This window comes from Leptodactylus fuscus, chromosome 3 (genome assembly GCF_031893055.1).
Source record: "Leptodactylus fuscus isolate aLepFus1 chromosome 3, aLepFus1.hap2, whole genome shotgun sequence".
In the NCBI taxonomy this organism is placed as follows: domain Eukaryota; kingdom Metazoa; phylum Chordata; class Amphibia; order Anura; family Leptodactylidae; genus Leptodactylus; species Leptodactylus fuscus.
The window spans coordinates 54713024-54736579 of record NC_134267.1 but is presented as its reverse complement, the minus strand read 5'-3'; the positions used below and the strand labels follow the sequence as shown (position 1 = coordinate 54736579).

General features: G+C 42.9%; 1 protein-coding gene across 2 annotated transcripts in view; it reads left to right on the top strand.

Annotated features, from left to right (window-relative positions):
- The window catches only part of KIZ (kizuna centrosomal protein), a 98633-nt gene that overhangs the window by 5603 nt on the left and 69474 nt on the right, over nt 1-23556 (top strand). For both annotated transcript variants that reach the window (XM_075267614.1, XM_075267615.1), the window contains exons 3-4: nt 212-374; nt 19420-20068. In XM_075267614.1, the coding sequence (XP_075123715.1) occupies nt 212-374; nt 19420-20068 (812 nt within the window). The remainder of the gene's footprint in view (nt 1-211; nt 375-19419; nt 20069-23556) is intronic.

Below are 23556 nucleotides of genomic sequence, written 5' to 3'. Positions count from 1 at the left end.
ATCCTTGGGGCAATGAGGGTGTTGCTGCTACCTCTTTGGAGCAATGGCAACACCCGCCTTACTTCAAAGAGTTCATTTGCCTATTGACAGAAAAGACAGTTTTTCGGCAATCCTAACCTCTCTATCTGCAGAGCTGGGTTCTAGTGACAGACTACCTTTAAAGTTGCTCAGTAAGGTAAAGTGCTAATGATCATGTAATCCTTATTTCAAGGTGTCATCGACAGTATGAAAAGATAAAAAAGTCTTTACAAGAACTCTGTGAGAAAGAGAAGAGTGCTCGCCTCCGAAATCAAACATTCCTGCAGGAGTTCCAAAGCATTGAAGCTCGCTTGCGTTTCTTGTTGTCAGATTCAAGGATATCTCAACATACAAAGGTAATACATATGGCCCAACATGACTTAACAACAGTAAATTGCTCAATCCAGTATATTTTTACTACAATAGTATCCTGTGGCAACCACATTAAATACATTCAGAGCCTAAATACAGGTCCTAGACTACAGTGAAGCGCTCATGGCTTAATAAGACTCCACACACCTAAATGGTGGTTCGCTCCCTATGGCGCGATCATAGTCCCCCAAACCTAGGCTTCCTGTGTAATACAGATACTCACCAGGCTGTTCACACTCTCCTCCTCTGCCTCCTTGCTGCTCTCCCCTCTGTGGTCATGTGACCTTGTGTGTGCAGGTCCTGCGGATCGATGCACAAAGCAGTTTTGTTTTTATTTTTGTTGCGTTTATTGGCAAAAAACACACTAAAAAATGACCATCAAATCTTTAGGCCAGAGATTATTGCACAAAACAAATTTGTTGCAATTTTCCCATGAATTGCAACAAAAAGCATGATTAAACAGTAATGTACCTGACATCTTTGGTCTGTTAGGATAGCAGATGCAGATCTGAGCAAATAATGAGAACCAGTACTAGATACACTGATTAAAATGCTTAATATGGCGCTGTGGCAAACACCCCCCGGGCCGCACCAACGTCAACCCCACAATGGTGTTCACCAGAGCCCCAGATGGTGGGGAAGGACTTGGCTGCATTGCTGGGCAAAGCAGTACGGGTCGGGAAACGCCAAACACACAGCGCATCACAAATCATAGTAGAATCTGACAATGAGATCTCTTACCAGCAGGTGTCTTGGATAGCGGTGCAGGTCCAAGGATTCAGAAGGCTGAGGCAGGTGGTCATCAGGTGGCAGCAGAGAGTAAAAGCGTAGTCGTATGGTTCGGGTCGTCAACAAGAGGGGAAAGTGGGAAATCCAAGGGGAATGTCAGGCAGATTGAGTCGGTAACAGGAGCGGTAGAGCAGTGCAAAACGGTTTTCAGGAAGCAGAGGTCTAGAGGCAAGCTGAAGGTCATAAACAGGAGCAAGCCCAGTACAAAATCAGGAGGCAAGGTCAGTGGTCAAAGCAAGAGAGTCAGAGCACAGGAAATCAGAACAGGAGGAACACTTACTACCAGGACACGAGGTACAACTGAATAGCCAGCGGCGGTCCAGAGCCCCCACTAAACAGGCTCCGGCTTGCCGCTAGGCCGAAAACCGGAAGTTCCCCCTCCGGTTTAGGATGAGACCAGCAACTCCCGCACAATGGTGCAGAGGTTCCTGCCTGCCTCTCGAGACCTGGAAGCAGGGGACTCGGGAGCGCCAGAGAGAGAGGGCACAGCGGAGCACAGCACTGTAGAGGCTCCGGCCCTACCTCTAACATGGGCACTCTTTGCTTCAGGTGCCAGTGACTGCCCAAACCCACCCATATTATCATCCTCTAGGGTCGGTATCCTAGTACAGAAGTCTTATCCTGACTGGTGCCATGTAGAGAGAGGAAGGGAAAGAACAGACAGGCCCAGTATTATGTTTTAGTAGACAACAAGCACTCGTGAAAATGATAAAAAGCATTAAAATGCTGCCGCTGCAAAGTGTGACAACTTGTTAACGAAGCTGCCAAAGTAGAGAGACAGAAAAGGAGACGAGTCTTCAGCATGCTGCATTCCTACAAAGGATTGTATTACTTTATTGTTACTTTTTTACTTACACACCTAAATGTAATTTCTTTTAAGGACCATTTATATACATGACATTGTTCTGTAGTAACTTTTTAATAATTCTTCTCAATTTGTAAAGAAGTTGCTTCTTTACGATAAAATCTGGGCTCTGAACCAAGATTGCACAATGTACACTTATACCAGAAGTGAGGTCAGGCCAATCTGACAACACATTTCGTTCTGCGCTCCTTTATCATCCACTCTTTGAGTTGTCACTCACTAGATCCCTTTGTTTCTACTAATATTGTTGCTATGTCAACTTCTAGTACGGTAGAATAAAGACAATTTATCTAACAACTCTCTGAACAGACAGCATGGCAAAGGTAAAATATTAGCTTGGAGAACTGAATGCTTGTACTTGACACATGATCATTGAGAAGTGCTTGCTTTTAATCACTATCATATTGATACTATGTAATGATTATGCCTGTTTATCAGGTTTCGCTCATATCTGTGCCGTAGTCTCTGTCAGAGACGCTGTCGCAGAGTCTCCCAAAAATCGGCAGAGGAAGAAGTCCTGCGTCGAGCACTTTTTCCTCTGTCAGTTTTAACGTAAAAACAATGGGCACCCTACAGACCCTATTATAATTCTGGTTCATTGGGGTTGAAATGTCAATTTATTTCCTTGGACACCACTGACTTTTGGCTGGTGGTATTAAAAGTTGTTTTATGTATAGGAGCCTTAAAGGAGTAGTCCACATAGACATTTCCCACCTATTCACATAATAGGTAATCAATACATGATCACTGGTGAGGTCCCTAATCATTAGAACAAGGGTCCTGAGCCCCTCCCTCTTTTTCAGAGAAGAGTAGTTTGAATGGATTGGTGGTCAACCATGTGTGCTACCATTCCAAGTCTATGGAATCAATGGAGACAGTCTATACGGCTTTTGTTTCTAATAGCCCCATAGTCATTGAATGGAGGGGCAGGGCACATGCTTGATATCCGCTCCATTTAAACTCCTCCTACCTGTGCTTGTGCAGTGAGGAGGATCGGGGGGATTCTGGACCCAAGTGATAGGTGGAATAAGTGGATAGGTGCTGAATGTCCATTGTGGGACAAGGCCTTTAGAGCAGATTTACAGCCCGCAATCCATTTTCCATACTGATGACCAATCCTGTGTATGTCTATAGTTATCTGTGGAGGTCCGACCCCTCACAGAGCAGCAGTATACATAAGGACTATAAAGTATACTCAATTTAAATTATTATATTCACTTAAAGTTGTAATAAAAACTTTAGTAAAAAACAATCAATGGCAGAAAACCATTGAGAACGGTTGTGGCAAAAACAATATTGTAAAAAATGTGTGCAGTTTTACCGCACTTGCTGCGTGGTAATTGTCTATCCGGTTTTTAGGTGAATACACATTTATATGACATGTTTTACTGCATCGAAAAGGTGGGAAATTGCCTTAAAATGTATTGCATTTCTTAAATCAAAATGACTACCGTGTATATATCATGCATGATATGTCTGCCTTAGAGAATGTTTTCATCCATTGACAGAAAGCAGTGGTCTAGAGAGTTAAGAGGAATCAAAACACGTAGGTTCTTCTGCATACAATATATTGTAATAAAAAGTGTCCATAGCAACCTATCAGATCTTTTATTCCAATTTTTCCAGATAAAAACATAAAGTTCACTGTGGTTGCTATTGTTTGTGTCCTGGTGGGCACAGGGAGCAGATAGTAATGTCCCATCATGTACTGCAGTAAATGTTGGTTGGAAGGAGACTACAGTAACTGACCATGAAAAGTGAGTCTTGTGGGTCTTCCCGTGACTACTGGCGGTGAAACTGATCATGCTGCCACAACATACCTACTCAATCTAAGGGTAAGTTCACACGGGGTTTTTTGGTCCGGAACCTGAGGCGGAGGAGAGAGGAGGACAGGACAGTGTTATGACTAGTAGCCCAAATTGTTACCCAATTTCTCCCGAACACAGAAATGCCCCATTTGTGGTCAAAAACCGCTGTTTGGGCACAGAGGAGGGCTCAGAAGCGAAGGAGTGTTATTTCTCTTTTGGAGCTCTGATTTTACACAAATGATTTATAGGTGCCATGTTGCATTTTCAGAGCCCTAGAGGTACCACATGACTAATGGCGGCGACCACTGATGTGGCACCGCTGCCATTTGTCACCTGGCAGTTAGCTGGGATGGTCCTCTGTCTCAGACAACAGACCATCCCAGCTTGTACGCACAATGATAGTATTCTATCAGTCAGTGACTAATGGCGGCGCTCGCTAATGTGGGACCGCCACCATTTGTCTTTTTTACTTGCCTGTGATGGTCTGCTGTAGGGAACAGCAGCCATCACAACTTTTTTCGGTGAAAGGGAGGCAGGAGGGTGAGGGGAAGCCAGTCAGTAATATTGCTGACCTGAGCGTTAACGTAGTACATGCATGGACGTAATATTACTGAGCTGAGCGTTAAGGGTTGTCTTACAAAGAACCCATATAACTCATCCACACTGTGAATGGTGGTCCTGAGTCCCCTGTTCCTCTTATGTACATTACCAGAGTACAGAGGTGTTGGCATGGAGCGGTGTCCACCCATTCAGGCCATATTTAGTATCAATGACAGCTGAGTATGACACTTGTGTAAAAATCCCTGGTTATCCCTTAGGCTATATTCACATGACAGTATTGTAAATTGGTCTTGGAAAATGGATGAAACGGTCAGTTTTTCATGACCGATTTGGATCTGTGTGACAAACGTATTCACAGAGGCTTGAGTCTATTCAGTAAACTGTGCACACAGCCAAAACAGGACATGTGAATAGGCGCTTGACAGCTGATGAAAAAAACAGCCATCACACGGCTGGTTTTGACATTAAGGCCGGGTTCACACGGAGTATTGTGGCTCGTCATTTGGTACGTACACGCCGCGGGATCTTTTGCGGGCCGTATACGCTCCAATTGTTTTCAATGGGAGCTGGTACCGTACACGCGGCGCTATTTTGCGGCAGCCGCAAAATCACGGCTGCAAAATAGCACCGCGTGTACGGTACCGGCTCCCATTGAAAACAATGGGAGCGTATACGGGCCGCAAAAGATCCCGCGGCGTGTACGTACCAAATGACGAGCCACAATACTCCGTGTGAACCCGCCCTAAAGTGAATAAGTCCTTACTCTTTATTCACATGATTGTTTGCGTATATCGATCTGTTTTTAACGTCCAACAAAATGGAGTGATGGCTATTAAAATGGACCCATTGACTTGTTCTGTTGAGTCTGTGGGGCCATCAAAATGTCAGTTTTTTGACAGTATGTTTTTACTGTATGGTAAAAGTTTTGCATGTACCCATAGGCTTTCATTGTTTTTAAAATGGCTGTGTGAATAAGGTCTAAGGCTACATTCACACGACAATGCGACCTCCACAGATACATGGCAACGACTGTTAGTCTATTCCTATGACCGTTGCTTTGACGGTCCGTTGGATTATCAGAAGATAGCTTATGCCCTATTTTTGTCTGTTTCCACCGATCTCTCTGTACACTCTTATGTATGGGGGATACGTGAATACGGGTGCAAGACGGACGTGAAAAATATATGTTTTCAGAATGTAGCCGTAGTCTTCCGTTATTACATCGTTTCAGATTATTTAGCAGAATTTAAAATTGAAAGGGAATTTACTGTTTATTTTCCCAGAAACCCTTTTAACAAAACTGTGGATAAGTTAAAAGGAGAACGCCAAACATTGCAATATGTATCTGGGTGGAGATTTTCCATTTCGTATGATCATGTGATTCACTATTTCACCTTGCAAAAACCTATTAAGACTAAAAGATTTTTGCTTTGCGAGGTGTATTATTAGTAAGTAGGATGAATGTGTCTGGTAATCCACACAGCACATTTCTCGTCTTTAATGGGCTTTGAATAGCGGTCTCGGCTTGGTTACCATATTTGCCATGATCTCGCGTCTTTGTGTTATGAACACACATTACAAAATATCATTATGCCACGCCACGAAGCAAAACAGAATGCAGCAATTCCATTTGTTTGTTGTGTACTTTATCCCCTCCCCCTCTTTTACAAAGGAGAGGAAGCCGATTACATATCTCCGGGACTGACAGTAAAAAAAAAAAAAAAGAAAGTCTGCTGGAAAACGCTGAAATGTATTCGGTTATGTATCTGTAGTAATGCAGGCTTCTAATCCCTCCTACTATCTCCATATAAATGATGCCGTTCAAGGCCATTGCTTCTTTCTTCACTTAAAAAAAAAAATCAGCAAAGCCCTTTCAGATGAAATGTCTAAAAACATGGCGTAATAACTTGGAGCATGCTGGCAAGTGTAGTCACTTGTGACTGCGTGAATCCCCCTCAGCAAGTCAATATTGTAATAAGCAGAACTGGTAACATCTCTCCATTATTCAGAGGAGCCAACAGCGTGCTTGTCCCTTAGGCTGCGGCATTCATTAAGAAAAGCTTACTGGGCTGAAAGCTGGAAACAGATGATAACAGGATATGATTTTCATATTTAATGCATCCCCTTGGAAGAGTATGTGTGCTGCAGATTGATAGAAGAATCTACTGCTACTTTACTGAAAGACTTTCTAGTTTGCCCTATAGCTACCGATGGAATCATTCAGCCAAGAAATTACCTTTTCCTCTTTTTACCTGCTTTATATATCTGCCAAGCAGGCAGCCGAGCTGCCAGTGAATGTTATTGTGCAGTTAACTGTTTGGTATTTAAGACGCTTATCAGAAAAGAAACAGAGGCCATACGCTTTTTTTTTCTTTTTTTTTTTTAAAGTAGGAATAAGGTTTGAGTTCTGCTTTTTTTTCTTTTTCTTTTTTTTTTTTTTGCCTCTTTGGTATTTTAGTTGGCGTAAATGGGAGTTTGCTGGAAGTTGTTTCTTCAGTTGTCTAGGCTTATTTCCCGCTTTGTGGCTGTTAAAAGTTTGGGGGGACTTTGGGGAGGGACGATGTGTATGTGAAATATGGCCAAGGAGATGGGCTTTGATCTGGACATAATGAAGGGAAATGTAGGGAGGGGAAATAGAAATACGTCCATGAGCTCTACTACTTGCATCTTGTGTTAGTTCTTCTCTACCAGTGAAGATGAAAGAGGACTTTCGTCAAATATGAGGCACGTAATGAGAAGATATAATGTGAGCTTCCAGTCATGCACTCAGAAAGTACATATAAGTCAGTATCTATAGGGGAGGCTTACTTATTATTTATTTCCCTGGACCTTGCTTATTGAGTTTCAACTCCTTTCTATTCAAGGGGTTTTCCCATCTCAGGATTTCAGCTGCCTTTCTGTCTCCTCTCCTCACCACTTCCTGCTCTTCAACTCATTCTTGCAAAACTCCTGTTTAATCTAAACAGAACAGTTATCTCTGGATTTACATCCAGAGATAACAGAGACATTGCTAGAGAAGATTATCTAGCCCTTAAAAGTGCTTAAAAAAGCCATATGCAGTGACTGTAAGAGAGAGGAGAATATAGAAAGCCAGGAGTCTACATCCTGACCTGTGAGCAGGACTGTAACCTAGACAACTAGCTGTAAACAATGAATTGAGAAATTTAGCTGTATCTGTCAAACAGAGCAAGCTAGATAAAGCAATGTATTGGGTGAAACAGTTCAGTTAGTTTCAGCTACAAGCCTGTATGTCAGGGGTCCTCAAACGTTTTAAAAGGTGGGCCAGGTCACTGTCCCTTGGACCATTGGAGGGCCGGAATATAGTTTAAAGGGATTCTACCAATAAAATCACATTTTTTTCTTGATAATACTAGGAATAGCCTTAAGAAAGCCTCTTCTTCTCCTACCTTTCGATTTCTTCTTTGCCCCGCCGTTTGGTAAAAATTCAGTTTTCTGTCGGTATGCAAATGAGTTATCTTGCAGCACTGGGGGCATCCCCAATGCTGCGAGAGAACTCTCCAGCGCCGCCTCCAACTTCTTCTGGAACGTCGTCTTTATGCGTCTTCTTCTGGTGCAGGCAGAGCCGACTGAGCATGCCCACAGGCCACAAGAAAATGGCCGCTTACTTACTGTGCAAGCGGCCATTTTTCTTGTGGCCACGGGCATGTGCAGTCGGCTCTGAGCAAGGCCCAAGGCGTACAAGTTTCACCGCCTGCGCCGGAAGAAGACGCATGAAGATGACGTTCCAGAAGAAGATAGAGGTGGCGCTGGAGAGTTCTCTCGCAGCATTGGGGACGCTCCCAGTGCTGCAAAAGAACTCATTTGCATACCGACAGAAAACGGAATTTTAACTGAACGGTGGCGCGGAGAAGAATAGCCTTTCTTAAGGCTATTCTGACGTGTCAACAACAAAAACAGTTTTTAATGGTAGAATCCCTTTAAAGCTGACCCAGTGGAATGCACACACCAAACACAAGTGTGAATGCCCCCTGAGGTGTTATTTACCCTACAGTAAGATATTATAGTGCTTACTTCAGGGGGCACAGATAGGGTCTGGGATCCAGGAAGTCAGCAGGCACTAAACTAAACCAGTGAGGTGGCTTTGCCCACTGTAATTTGGGCTGCCTCAGGTCAGGTCACGTTGCTATGGTGACCTGACTGACGAAGTGACGCGGAGGGGTACAATTGACTATATCGGGCCAGGCCATGAAGACAGCGCGCTTCACTTTACTGATTGGAGGGCACCGCTCCTGATGTCTACACGATCTGCTCTGTCTCCGGTGTCCGCCTGTGTCCTTCTGTCACATCGTAAGTATGCGATGTAAGGAGGATACCGGAGGCAGATCACCATCATACATCATACATGCGATGTGACAGGAGGACACAGGCGAACACCGGAGGCAGAGCAGATCGCACAGATATCAGGAGCGGTGCCCTCCAATAGGTGAAGTGAAGCACGCTACATGGCCTGGACCGAGCTCCCCAGGAGCTTCATTATAAATGCGCGCCTGCCAGTGGGCCGGACAGATGTGCTCGGCGGGCCACATGTGGCCCGTGGGCCATAGTTTGAGGACCTCTGCTGTATGTGATCCCTGAGATGGGAATACCCTTTTATGGCAGTACAGTCATCTCTGACTACAGTTTAGCTTCACCTACTGTCTCAGTATTGGCTCAGGCTGTTACTCTGTCTTCTTATCTGTAGCTCTGGTTTCATTGTGTAGTGCCCACAGCGTTTGGAATCTGCCACAACATCTCACCTGTCCCTAGCTTTCTGCAGACACTGCATAGTTCAAGAGTATGCAGGTTATCTTCTTCCTAAGGACCTAGTGCACACCCTGGTCTGTGTGTGCTAACTACCACACATGCCTAGTTATTTAAGGAACCTTCCTTCCATAGGAAGGTGTCTAAGCAAATGGGTAACCGGTATCTGGCATCCTGCTAAGGTATTTGCCATAGTTTGTCCATATAATCTATGTTTGTCCCCTGCTTGGGTTAGCCTGCCCTGACCTCTGCCTGGACTTGTACACCACTATCTATGTCTCTACCTGTCGGGCCACATTTTGGTGTCTTGCAACCCACCTGGGTCATTTGTCATTTATTGGAGACAACTCAAAGAGGTAGCAACCTGGTGAGCTCCTGCAGTGAAGTTTAGATTCCCGTGCAGAGCTTAAAGGGTAAATGCCAGGAAACCAACAGAGAAAGCCCTTTGTAGTAGCCCTTAGTCATAGTCATTCGGTGATGCAAGTGGAGCAGATAAATGAATAAATATAAAACTAAATTCTGGAATAATCTGCTTTACACCTTATTTTCTATGGGTTTTAGACACTATCTGACTTGTTTTCTTTTCTGAATGGGGGTGTACAGGGGATTTATTGTCATTTACACCAGAAATCTGGCATAAATGTCATGGGAAAGCTACACCTGGCACAAGGCTCAGAGGAGGATGTTTCGCAAACCCAATGGAGGGAATCGGAGGATGGGAATAGTGATAATGGTGATGCCACAGGGAAGGCCAATTATACTCAACCATACTCCCCCAGTCCACCTCCAAGGCCATACACTGATGAGGGGAGCCAATGTGGTACCCGATAGTGGTGGTAGTTGTTCCCCCGGGACTCTTGCAGTTCTAGGCTGACATCCAGTCTCTTGTGAGGGCTGTCTCAGGGCTGTCTTCTGTTGGTCATGGTCCAAGATACTCCTCTCCCTCAGGGGATGTTGAGAGCATGACAGAGTTCCAGTTCTAACGGCAGCACATACTAGACTGAGACTCTAACGTCTTCCAGAGACCTAGGGTCTCCAAACCCTGCACAATGGCCTGTGAATGGCCAGGGCTATACCAAGCCTTCTAAGATAGAGAAGTAGCCAACAGTTGGGATTAAACCAAAGAAGGGAAACACAAAAGCAAAGATGCAAACACATAAAAAATACACAAAATAACATATTTACATCTAGTGGCACAGAAAACAAGAAAGTAAAGCAAAAGACAACTTAAGCAGTGGCAACTGAGATGCTGCAGATCACATCATCATATATGAGACACACACTCCCCCAGCACAGGGGCTGCTGTTAATAGACAGGTTTTCTCCTTTTTTACTCCTTTTATTACTAAAGGTATGCAAGTAAAGTTGCAACTTGGCAACTCCATTCCTAACAGTGGCTCCAGTGGTTGTCTTCTTAGCCCTTCTATTAGTACGTCTATTAGCATGAGGCATGTCCTAATGTTACAGTTCTATAACAGGAGCAAAACATATGTATTGTACTAGTGATGCCCCCCCCCAAAAAATAAATAAATAAATAAATAAATAAATATATATATATATCAGTTAGTGTCTGTTTTTATGCTTTTTTTTTTGTTTCTGCTTCCTGAGCATGCACAGAAGAAAACAAAAGGACAATATAACAGACACCCATCCATTGCTGTCCATTACCCATAGACTTTAACATTAAAAAAATAAAGGATGCTTGACATCCGTCATGGAATCGTTATTTTTCATGTATACGAAAGTACTGCATGCAGGATTTTTTTGTAAGTGAAAAAAACAGACCTGTGATGGATTTGGTGTAACCGGATACTAACGGTCACAAGATAAAATCCCATTAAAGCATATGGAAATTTTAATGTATTTGTGACGGATCTGCTAGGGTCCTTTGCTAAAATGTTGTAATGGACACTAGCAACAGACACTACTAATGGTCACCATCGGTAGTGTGAACGACCCCTTATTCTGACCTGATAAAATATACAGGAGTTAAAAGGGTTATCCAGCTTCCAAAAGTGATCTGCAAATATACATCCAGAGCAGTTCTAAGTGCTCACTGTTCCCTTTTGCAGCCTTTGCTCGTATCACTTTTTTACATGCAGTGCATCAGGACAAACAAGTGATTATGAAGTTAATCTTGTTTCCCTTAGTCCTAACAGTGGCACAATATGGGGGTATTTTTTGCCCCTGTGTGTTGGTAGGACAGGCGGAATGTTTTAATTAGCCAATAAAGTACATGGCTTGCCCTATAAGAGGGCACAAGAACCTCCCCCTTGCGTGTTCATACAAAAGTAATACATGTAATAACAACAAATAAAAAGCTGCATACAATCAAATTGACTCCCTGGGTGGGAAGTCTTGTGCCGCTGTTAGGACTAAGGGAAACAAGATTATCTTCATAATCACTTGTTCCCTGTCATCCGTATCAGTGGCACAATATGGGGAGATAGCAAGTAATCCCCTTTTAGGGCAGGATCACACTACAACAGAGCTCAACACAATACGAGCAAAGGCCGTAGTGGGATATGAAGGTAGACTCAGAGGACCATGAAGCAGCAGCGCAGATGTGGTCCAAAGATAGCGCCTTACTTTCTGCACAGGAGGTGGAAACTACCCTTGTTGAATTGGCTTGAAGAAGGGCTGGAGGAGATAGCCCTTGGGAGGCATAGGAGACCTTAATCGTCTCCCTGACCCATCACGATATTGAAGCCTTAGAGGCTTTGAGCCCCCTGTGCTTTCCCAAATAATTAATGAGGAGGTTCTCACTTCCTGAAAGAGCGGGTGTGACGCAGGTAAATCTGTAAGCACCTCACCAAGTCCAGCGTGTGGAATTTCTCCTCCTCAGGTGAGGAGGGAGAGGTAAAAAAAAGCTGGAAGGAAAATCAGCTGATTGATGTTCGCTGTAGATGGGACTTTGGGTCTAAACCCTGGGAGAAATCGGAGCTGCACGCGGTCAGGGAAGAAGGAGATATAAGGCTCCTCTGACGACAAAGCCTGCAGCTCACTGACCCTCTTGGCAGAAGTTATTGCCAACAAAAAAAACGCTTTATAAGTTAAAAACTTAAGCGGGACTTCTTCCAAACGCTCAAATGGGTCTGCAAATAACGCAGTAAGGACCGTACTAAGGTCTCATTGGTGGACAGGGGTAGTAACTACCGGTCTCAGTCTAGTTGCTCCTTTGATAAAGGTGATCACTAAAGGATCCTGAGACAAATGCCTCCCCAGATAGGCAGACAGAGCGGCTACATGTACCTTCATTGTGGCTGCAGGATGCAAGATGTATGTTACGATACTGGTGATACAGCTGGAATCCGATAGCCAGGAAGGAGGGCAGACACAGCGGAGTAGGAGACTTGGTCGATGGATAGCCAGAGGTCGGTGCACAGAGCGGGTAGTCGGGTGAAGCCAGGAGTCGGTACACAGAGCGGGTAGTCGGATGAAGCCAGGAGTCGGTACACAGAGCGGGTAGTCGGGTGAAGCCAGGAGTCGGTACACAGAGCGGGTAGTCAGATGAAGCCAGGAGTCGGTACACGGAGCGGGTAAGCAGGAGAAGCCAGGAGTCGGTACACGGAGCGGGTAAGCAGGAGAAGCCAAGGTATACTGAGCAAGAATACCTCAGAGCTAGAGGACTGGGAACAAACACAATACTCAAGCATTGGTTATAATATGCTCTGGGTATATATAGGGCTAGACAGGAAACAAGATGGCCGCAAACAGGAAACAAGATGGCCAGGGTCATGAAGCAATACTCGCCACATTAACTGTGGGCAAGAGTCAGGGAACAGCAGCCTCCAGTGGTAGGAGTAATAATGACACTTGAATAGCGGCCACTAGTGGAGATCCTTGGAACAGTATCTTCACATGATGAAACAGAGGTTCTAACACACAGATTCTGACAATGTAATTTATCAACGCTCCCAACCGAGGGAGTGAATATTGTTGGTATGATGATCTGCCTGCTCCTGCATTTTGGCAGCTGCCAAGCTGGGCTGCTGCTGAACTCATTCTTCGCACTTTGCCTGTGATTGTTCTGGCATCTCAGCAGCTTGCTGGGACACCATCTAATGAGCATGTTGTTGGCGTTGATAATCTGCCTGCTCGGGTGTTTTTGCAGCTGTCAATCTGGCCTGCTGCTAAACTCATTCCTCACGGTGTGCACGTGATTGTCCCACCATCTCACTGGGAAGCCATATAATGAGCGTGCTGTTGGCGCCGATGATCCCCCTCAGCTCCGCTTGAGGAGAACTCTGTTGACTTCTGGCTACCTTCATAGCTTGTTGTTTTTGAATTTTACGACAAATTAGATTTTCTTTTTCCCGGCATGTTTAAAAGTAGCAAACTGCCAATTTGGATTAAAGGTGTTTTCCCATCCAGTGTGTCAGCATGTTGCCTGGAGCAGATCAGGTAATATGCAAATGCATGTACTCAATGGACTGAGGGTTAGCTGAGTGTTTACATACATAGATATCAGGCCTGGCTTTATCAGAAGCTGAGATAAGCTGCTGGCAAGAGCTGTGTAATATGGTATGTGAACATAAATTCATAACAGTCATGAAGCTATGTCATTTACTGGGATAGCCTATGTGTTAATTGAGGTTACAAACTATCTATGTGCCAAACTATCTATGTGCTAAATTTCATTCAAATCCGTTCAACCGTTTTTCCGTGATTGAGTAACAAACACATAAATGTCCAAACACACAAACTTTCACATTTATAATATTAGTAGGAAAGGATAGGATATATCCCCTGGTCTCCTGGAGCCCTATTTATTACACTTAGGCAGAGGACCTAGAGTTCCCAGCTGCCTTCCACAAATACAGTAAATGGATCTCCAGGATTGTTGGACACTGTTACCGATAGGGACTGTAGCACTTGCCATCTTATGTCCATTTACGCCTTTTACAGTATTTATGATCTGACCTAACAAACTCTTCTTTAAAGGTATGAGTAGTATGAGTAGTAATTGTAAATATGTGAAACTTTATAACATATATTACTAACATATATTTGTAACATATAAGCTCTGTTCACATCTTGTGTGATATGCTTTGCATGAGAAAACCAGCGCTGTAGCCCAGGGGAGGTAAGTAACATGGATTTTATGTTTGCTCTCCTCTCTGGGGCCTCTGTTCATTATATTCTGGGGTTTGAAGAGACCAAACAAAGAGCAAACCAGCTCGAGATGTATTCAGCAGTCCATCTGGTCATTAAAGGGGTATTCCCATGAACATAATCATATCTATATTTGTAAATAATTAGCTAAGTTAAACATTTTAGCAAATATAAGAAGTTAAAAATTCAGCAGCTTTAAAGATTTTCTCTAACTATCTTAATGGTGACAGTCTGATGTCTTAATCAGTTGCCAATGGATATGACCAGGAATGAAGAAACTTTCTATTGTCTGAGACTTGTCAGGAACCCAGCTATGATCTTCTCATTGTAGCTGGGTTATCAGGCAGGGACACTACATGTATCAGAAGATATCCCGGCCACAATAAGGAAATCATAGAAGATTTTTTCTAACCTGCATTCGGGGTCGTATCCACTGGAAACCGATTAAGACAACTTATGACCACAAGATATGTATAGAAAATCTTTAAAACTCTGCAAATGTATAACTGCTTACCATATTTTTCGGACTGTAAGACGCATCGGACTATAAGACACACCTAGGGTTTAGAGGAGGAAAATAGGGAAAAAAATTATGAAGCAAAAAAATGTGGTAAAATATTTTAAAACATATAGGAGTTGCAGTTTTGCAACAGCTGCTAGGCCACACTGACAGGTGGCCCTGGAGTTGTACGGAGATACTTGGGGCATCTTTTTTTTACAGGAACAGGTGTACTTTTTAGTTATACCGTTTTGGGGAATGTCTGTTGCTTTGATCACTTTCTATTCAAATCAGAGGTGAAACAGAAAAAAATGTCAGGTAGGCACTTACCATTTTTTCCCCCCTCGCTACGATGTTCAGCCTATGGAAAAATATTTAATTTTAGAACTTTTTTTTTTTTTTTAACTATGTTATTAACATCAAAACCATCTGGTGAACCTCACAAGACGCATCTTACAAGGTTTGCCCAACACATACTCATATTTTAAAATGGGTAGTGGGTGTGGTTTTTAAAAGGGCTTAGCCTAAACTATTACTATTAATCGTAATCAAGGAAAAATGCCTGATTAATTGCTATTTTGATTTGGGTCATAATCGCCCAGCGCTAGATGGCAGTGAGTTACAAAGGTTTGGGTGGTCACAAAACAACTGGCATAAAATAATCATAAATGTAAACAGCTTGGTAAGGGGACTGACATAACCAGGTCTTCAGATTTTGGGGTGCTGTTATAGAGTTTAGAGTGGGTATGATATCTTTGCACTCTGCATACAGTGGAGTATACTTATGAAGTCTTTTCATATTCCCTACAGAGGGTGTGGTACACACGTCCTCATAAATCTGGTGCACCGTCCACCTGGCTGTATATCTTCAATGAAGCCTTGTAGCTTGTGTAGATTTCAGGAGCATGACAAAGCTGGTGGCCCTGCCCATTCCGCACCTCTTCCCAGTAAAAGAGCGAGGGTGGTAGAAGAGTGAAAAAAAATCACACATTTGTAACCTTTACATTCTCTTTACCCCAGAAAACTGGCGCACAAAACATGATAAATCTGCCCTATTCAGCTTTTATTTGTTGAAGGTATTTAGTGATAAAGAGTCATCTTTTTAGTCATACACTTGAACTTTTATTACTTTTTACAAAGAGCAGTTTCGCAAAGTTGTTCCTATAAACTGGTGGGTAAGGGTATGTTCACATCTGTATCATAGGCTGCATTAGCAGATTCAATCTAAAATTGTGGAAAAGAAAGTCCTGCATTTAGGACTTTTTATTTAGCAAAATGACTGGAAACATGGCATAAACCTGACGATCCCCTTTATAGTCAGTGGGATCTGTTGGACTATGTTGATGTCCGTCACTAGATAGATTTACCGTTCTTCTGTTCCTATGACAGGAAAAGCAATGCTGATGTCAACTTACCCTTAGGCTGTTGCACTTATTAGGTTTTCTGCTTTTAGGAAATAAATAGCATTTTAGGTTACGGTCATTTTCAGAGTGTTTAAAGGGATTCTACCATTAAAACACACTTTTTTCTCGTTGACACGTAGGAATAGCCTTAAGAAAGGTTATTCTTCTCCTATCTTTCTTTGTCTTCTCCGTGCCGCCGTTCAAGAAATCCCAGTTTTTGTCGGTATGCAAATGAGGGCTCTCGCAGCACTGGGGGCAGGCTCCAGCTCTCAAACAGCACTGGGGATGTCCCCAATGCTGCGAGAGAACTCTCAAGCGCCACCTCCATCTTCTTCAGGAACGTCCTCTTCACGCGTCTTCTTCCGGCACAGGCAGTCAAACTTGTAGGCCTCGGGCAGAGCTGACTGCACATGCCCGCAGCCACAAGAAAAATGGCCGCTTACACAATAAGTAAGCATCCATTTTTCTTTTTTTTTCTTTTTTTTATTTATTTATTTATTTTTATGTAGATTGTGAGCCCCACATAGAGCTCACAATGTACATTTTTCCCTATCAGTATGTCTTTGGAATATGGGATGGAAATCCATGCAAACACGGGGAGAACATACAAACTCCTTGCAGATGGTTTTATGCCCCTTAGTGGGATTTGAACACCAGGACTCCAGCGCTGCAAGGCTGCAGTGCTAACCACTGAGCCACCGTGTGGCCCCAGCATCCATTTTTCTTGTGGCCTGTGGGCATGCGCACAAGCGAACCCCCCAAACGGAAACCTAATCCACTTAAAAAGCGGTTACCCATGGACCCCATAAACTATTATGGGGTCCATGTAGTTTCCACATGAGAAGGGTGAAAAATGCATTTTTCAAGCAGAGAGGGGAACGGAATACCCATACAGAGAGCCAACGCTAGTGTGAACCTAGTCTCACTGATGTATTGTTCAACCTCTTGGACTAGTAGTTCAACCATAGCCAGCTATATAGGGAAGCCGGTTGTTTCCCTAAATGGCCTCCAGGAGTACCATCTGAGAGCAAATGTGTGTCAGGCATTGGAATAAGACATCCTCCAGTGGGGGTGGGGTAAGGGGGACATCCAGGAACGGAGAATGATCTGCCATGTAGCCAGCACAAAAAACATAGAAGGCCCTTTTTAACCTTGGATATGTGGAACATAGGTATGCACATCTTTTAATAAAAAGGTAAAATAAACAGAATCACAATGGTGATATATGTAAGTGCATGGACAGATGATATGATTGGTTACATTGCTGGAAAACAGTGCAACCTAGAAACTAGCCTTATATTAATAATATACTCCACTCCCAAATTTTGGGGACGGGGACGTGCATTTTATAGTCCAAAAAATATGGTATATTTGCATATTATATGGGAATATCCCTTTAAGGTGAATACATTGAGAAATCCAGGGCAGGGCTTTTATATATATATATATATATATATATATATATATATATATATATATATATACATACACACACACACACACATTATTGGATATTTTAAACCTTTTTAACAAATAAAAAACTGAAAAATTGAGCGTGCAAAATCATTCGGCCCCCTTGCATTAATACTTTGTAGCGCCACCTTTTGCTGCAATTACAGCTGCAAGTCGCTTGGGGTATGTCTCTATCAGTTTTGCACATTGAGAGACTGAAATTCATGCCCATTCTTCCTTGCAAAACAGCTGGAGCTCAGTGAGGTTGGACGGAGAGTGTTTGTGAACAGCAGTTTTCAGCTCTTTCCACAGATTCTCGATTGGATTCAGGTCTGGACTTTGACTTGGCCATTCTAACACCTGGATACGTTTATTTGTGAACCATTACATTGTAGTTTTGGATCATTGTCTGGTTGGAAGATAAATCTGCGTCCCAGTCTCAGGTCTTTTGCAGACTCCAACAGCAGAGCACCTTCTTCCACATTTTTGGTGTCTCTCAGGTGGCTTTTGGGAAACTATAAACAAGACTTTTTATGGATATCTTTGAGAAATGGCTTTCTTCTTGCCACTGTTCCATAAAGGCCAGATTTGTGCAGTGTATGACTGATTGTTGTCCTATGGACAGACTCTCCCACCTCAGCTGTAGATCTCTGCAGTTCATCCAGAGTGATCATGGCCCTCTTGGCTGCATCTCTGATCAGTCTTCTCCTTGTTTGAGATTAAAGTTTAGAGGAACGGTCGGGTCCTGGTAGATTTGCAGTGGTCTGCTACTCCTTCCATTTCAATATGATTGCTTGCACAGTGCTCCTTGGGATGTTTAAAGCTTGGGAAATCTTTTTGTATCCAAATCCGGCTTTAAACTTCTCCACAACAGTTTCTCAGACCTGCCTGATGTGTTCCTTGGTCTTCATGATGCTCTCTGTGCTTTAAACAGAACCCTGAGCCTATCACAGAGCAGGTGCATTTATACGGAGACTTGGTTACACACAGGTGGATTCTATTTATCATCATCAGTCATTTAGGACAACATTGGATCATTCACAGATCCTCACTGAACTGAACGGAGTGAGTCTGCTGCACTGAAAGTAAAGGGGCCGAATAACATTGCATGCCCCACTTTTCAGGGTTTTTTTGTTAAAAAGTTTAAAATATCCAATAAATTTCATTCCATTCACAATTGTGTCCCCCTTGTTGTTGATTCTCCCCCCCCCCCTCCAAATTTAAATTTTATATCTTTTATGTTTGAAGCCTGAAATGTGGCAAAAGTTTGAAAAGGTCAAGGGGGCCGAATACTTTCAAAGGCGCTGTATTTTACAGTAGCAACTTTATAGCGTTCAGAGAGACTGACGTCAGGTCCACACTGGAATCCAGGAGTCCAATGGGTGGTCTTACACAACGATTGACAAACATTCCATTTATGAGGGTATATATAGAGATAAGTGTCAATCACTGAATGGCACCGCCCATTGGACTCCTACATCCAAAATGAACAGAGGTTGTAGATCAATGAATGACAAGTTCTGCTAGATTTTTCTGCTCACACCTGTATAACCATCTGTTATGGAACACCCTTTCATGTGACAGGCTCCCTTTAAATGCGAAAATAAAACTTGAAATTTGGTGTACTTTACACGATAGTATAGAATCTTTATCCAGCATCTTAAAAGCATTTTAATACTTGCTTTTGGGGGGGGAAAAATGACATTTTGAAGAAGGAACGAAAACAATTTCTCGGCATTCAATTCTCTCTTAAAGCCCCACAACCTCTATTTTCCAGATGCCGCAAGTTTCACGACAGGCAGAAATTAACACAAGCGCAGACATGTCAAGAAGAATCTATCATCCAGCAACAATCTTCATGGGCCGCCAAATGTCAGCCAACTCAAGCATTGAACATTGCCTTACACAGAGGAAATCTCCCCAGCCCACAAAGAGCTTTTCTATTTCTGACCCACATTCAGGCAGACAGGCAGCAATAAACAGCAATGTGACAGACAGCTGTGTAGTACCAGCTAATAGTGATACTCAGTGCTTAAATAAGCCTGACAAAATAGATGGGGAGACATCATCCTTCCAGATTAGTCAAAAAATGCCGGTCACATCCATCGCTTCTTCTGAGGATGCGAGAACACACCGCGCAGAGATCGACAAGACTCAAAGTGGTAGGAAACATTTAGTTGAAAGCAGGCAATCTGCACAACTTAGCTCACAGACTCTGAAAAGATTAAGTCCAGAGAACAGAACAGGGGATTTACAGAATGACAGCCCAGGCAACAAGGTGGAAGATTCATTGATGTATGAAAGGCTGGTTCCTAATGAAGAGAGATTTACACACGCGAGCCCCTCTGGATCTCCACCTGATGCCTGTGATTACATAAATAACCAAACATCAGATAACCGCCGCGCCGACGGTGAAAAGCTGTCAGGTATGATGCCTTTACTTATATATTTATTTTGCCTTTATCCTACACTATTTTTTTCCCTTTTCTTTGATTTGTTCTTTATTGTCCTTGGTCTGTAGCAGGTAATCTTCTGAGTCAAAGGGATGCAGACGAAATATTCATTTTCATGCTTAAATTCCGTTCCTTGGATAAGTTTGTTAAAGTCTTATTAGTTTTAGTATCTTGTGTCTTCTTGGGATATTTGAGCTGTTTATACACTGAAATAGTTTTTATTTTTTTTATTTATCCCATTTCACAAAACTTTCATCAATCTGGCACACAACTCAGACCGAAATGATGTCTCCTGCTTGAAGAGAGTGGTGTGATGTGCTATGTAGTGTTATTTTCTGACTTGGTATAATATAACGCTTGCCTCTAGGGGGAGTAAGTGAGATGTGGTGATAAATAAGCCAGGAGGAGATGATATTTCTTTAAGGAGGTTGTAGCATCTTATAGACTGAAATCTCCAGTAGTTTGTCTATGGAGGGTGGCCTGTATGCTTTAGGTTCAGGTCATGTCTGCGTGTAGAAGGAGTGATTTGTATGGAGTATCCTATTAATATTATAAATGTGAAAGTTTGTGAGTTTGGATGTTTGTGGGTTTGTGTGTTTGGATGTTCGGATGTTTGTTCCTCAATCACGCAAAACCCGCTCGACCGATTTGGCTGAAAGTTTCCACAAACATAGTTAATACACCCGATTGCGCAATAGGCTACTTTTCGTCACAATAGCGCACATACTTTTGTGCCAGGACCCCCACAAAACCCAAACTCACACCACCATCTCTGCAATCTCACACACTTTGGACCATAGCAAGCCACAAAATTCATATTGCCCTCTACGGCCTCGCCCCTAACCCCACACAATCACATATACATATACTTTACTACTTTGCCCCTCACTTTAACGATACTCCAGGAGGCTCTCTTTAACGCTCCGGAGCAGCCATGTTTGCCGACCTCCACCGCTCTGACAATCCGCGACACCGCCCACCCATGTCAATACCCCTAGGAGGTCTAATAAATGCAAAAAAAAAAAAAAGTAAAAAAATATAAAAACAAATAAAAAGGATTAAAAATTCAAATCACCCCCCTTTCAAAAGTAACAAATATAAAAGTAGTTAAAAACTGTGAAACACATACATGTTAGGTATCCCCGCGTCCGAAATTGCCCGCTCTACAAAGCTATACAAATATTTTTTCTGTTTGGTAAACGCCATAGCGGGAAAAATGGTCAAAAGTGCCAAACCGCCGTTTTTTCACTGTTTTGATTCTGATAAAAATTTGAATAAAAAGTGATCAAAGCAATAACATTTCCCGAAAATGGTAGAACTACAAATTACACCCGGCCCCGCAAAAAAAGACGCCCTATACATCCCCGTACACGCACGTATAAAAAAGTTACGGCTGTTGGAATATGGCGACTTTTCAAAAAAAAATAATTTTCACACAGTTTTTTTTTTAAGGGGTCAAAATGTAAATAAAACCATATAAATTTGGTATCCCCGGAATCGTAATGAAACACAGAATACAGGGGACATGTCATTTTGGCTGCACAGTGAACGCCGTAAAACCAAAGCCCGTAAGAAAGTCGCAGAAATGCATTTTTTCTTCAAATCCACCCCATTCTGAATTTTTTCCCTGCTTCCCAGTACATTATATAGAATAAATAATGGTGGCATCATGAAGAAAAATTTGTCCCAGGAAAAATTAAGACCTCATATAGCTCTGGGAGCGGAGAAATAAAAAAGTTATGGGGTTTAGAAGGAGGGGAGTCAAAAACGAAAAACGAACATCAAAAAATGCCATCGGCGGGAAAGGGTTACCTTCAAATACTTCTGTCCCAAAGTCACTATGTACAGTTTCTCACAACACCGTATAGCAGCTCAAATACAAATTAACTTCAACACAAAAGTCTCACGTATTCTCAGAATTACAGCAAAAACAAGATACAAACTTACATTTCATATCCCATACCTTATACACAGTACAAAAACCTTACCCGCGCCTGTATATACCCACTTCTACAATCACCGCAGACGAAGTCGCGGGCACCAGCTAGTGATATATAAAAGTCAGATTATACTATTTTATATTTCCTGTGGGTATATGTTTTGATAGTACTTGCATATATGTAATAGAAAGTGCCTTAACATTGCTCATGGACACTCTCCGCCTAGCTCAAGAGACATTTGGTAGGATTTTTTTGCTATAGGTCAAAATTTGGTTTATGTCTTCTATATGCACAGTAAGAATTAAAGGGGTTGTCCAGTTCCAGCAAATAAGTGTTAAGGCTTGTATAGTGGAAAGTTAAACAATTTTCCTATAACTTTCTGTATCAATTCCTCACGGTTCTCTAGATCTCTGTTTGCTGTCATTCTTTGTTTACTCCTAGAAGATACAAATTAGTCCATGGTCATGTGATATACAGTCCATGGTCATGTGATATACAGTCCATGGTCATGTGATGGACACACAGGTGCACAGCTCGTTATAGTCGCAGCACAGTAAACAGATATTTGCCTGGTAACGAGCTGTGCACCTGTGTGTCTATCACATGACCATGGACTGTATATCACATGACCATGACTGATTCTTATCTAAACAGAATGATAGCAAGCAGAGATAGAAAAAAAATATGTGAAAAATTGATTCAGAAAGTATATTGAAATATTGTATAACTGTATATTATTGATACAATAACAGGGAATAACCCCTTTAATACATCCCTGTGGTAAAGCGGACCTGTTATCTCTTCTGATATGCCTGTTTTAAGCTCCATTCACACTTCTGTTGTTTTTTTCTCCATGTTTCTGCTCTGTAAAGGAAGCAAAAAAGGGGAAAAAATGGAGCAGGACATTGAAAAAATAGGCTTCCTGCTCGATCTTGCCCCAGATTCCACGAGACTCGCTACGGATTAGGTCCATTCATCTGGGCCTAATCAGCAGTTGAAAGCCATGATGGGATGTCTATGCAGGTGTCACGTTCGTGTCAGAGTCCAGACACACATTCCAGGCTGCAGATTGCACCGCTAAGGAGACAGGGGAAGGAGACTATCCCTGGCACTACGGTGGCTAGCTAGGCCCTGCCTACGGGTGGTGGTCAGCTGTCTCCAAGCTAACCTTGGCCCCGACGACTCCTGGCTCTCTAGCACGAAGACCTGACAGACAGACAGGGCAAGAGCTGCAAGAAGCTAGGGACTGGGGATTCTAGGGTGGTGACCCCTGCAGAAATAAAGGTGCAGCTGCGGACAAACAAACAGGACGGGAGGTGCTGGACAACTGACACGCAGCACAACAAAGTACAAAACAAGAGGAATGAGGAGAGGCACAGTGGAGAGGTGAGGAAAGGGTAAACACGAGACTGGGGTAAAATAAACTGGAACCCACCTCAAACAACCAGACAGTGCCAAACAAACAGACGTGAAGGGCAGGGCAGAGTAGAAGTGTGGAGGGAAACCAACTCACATACAAAC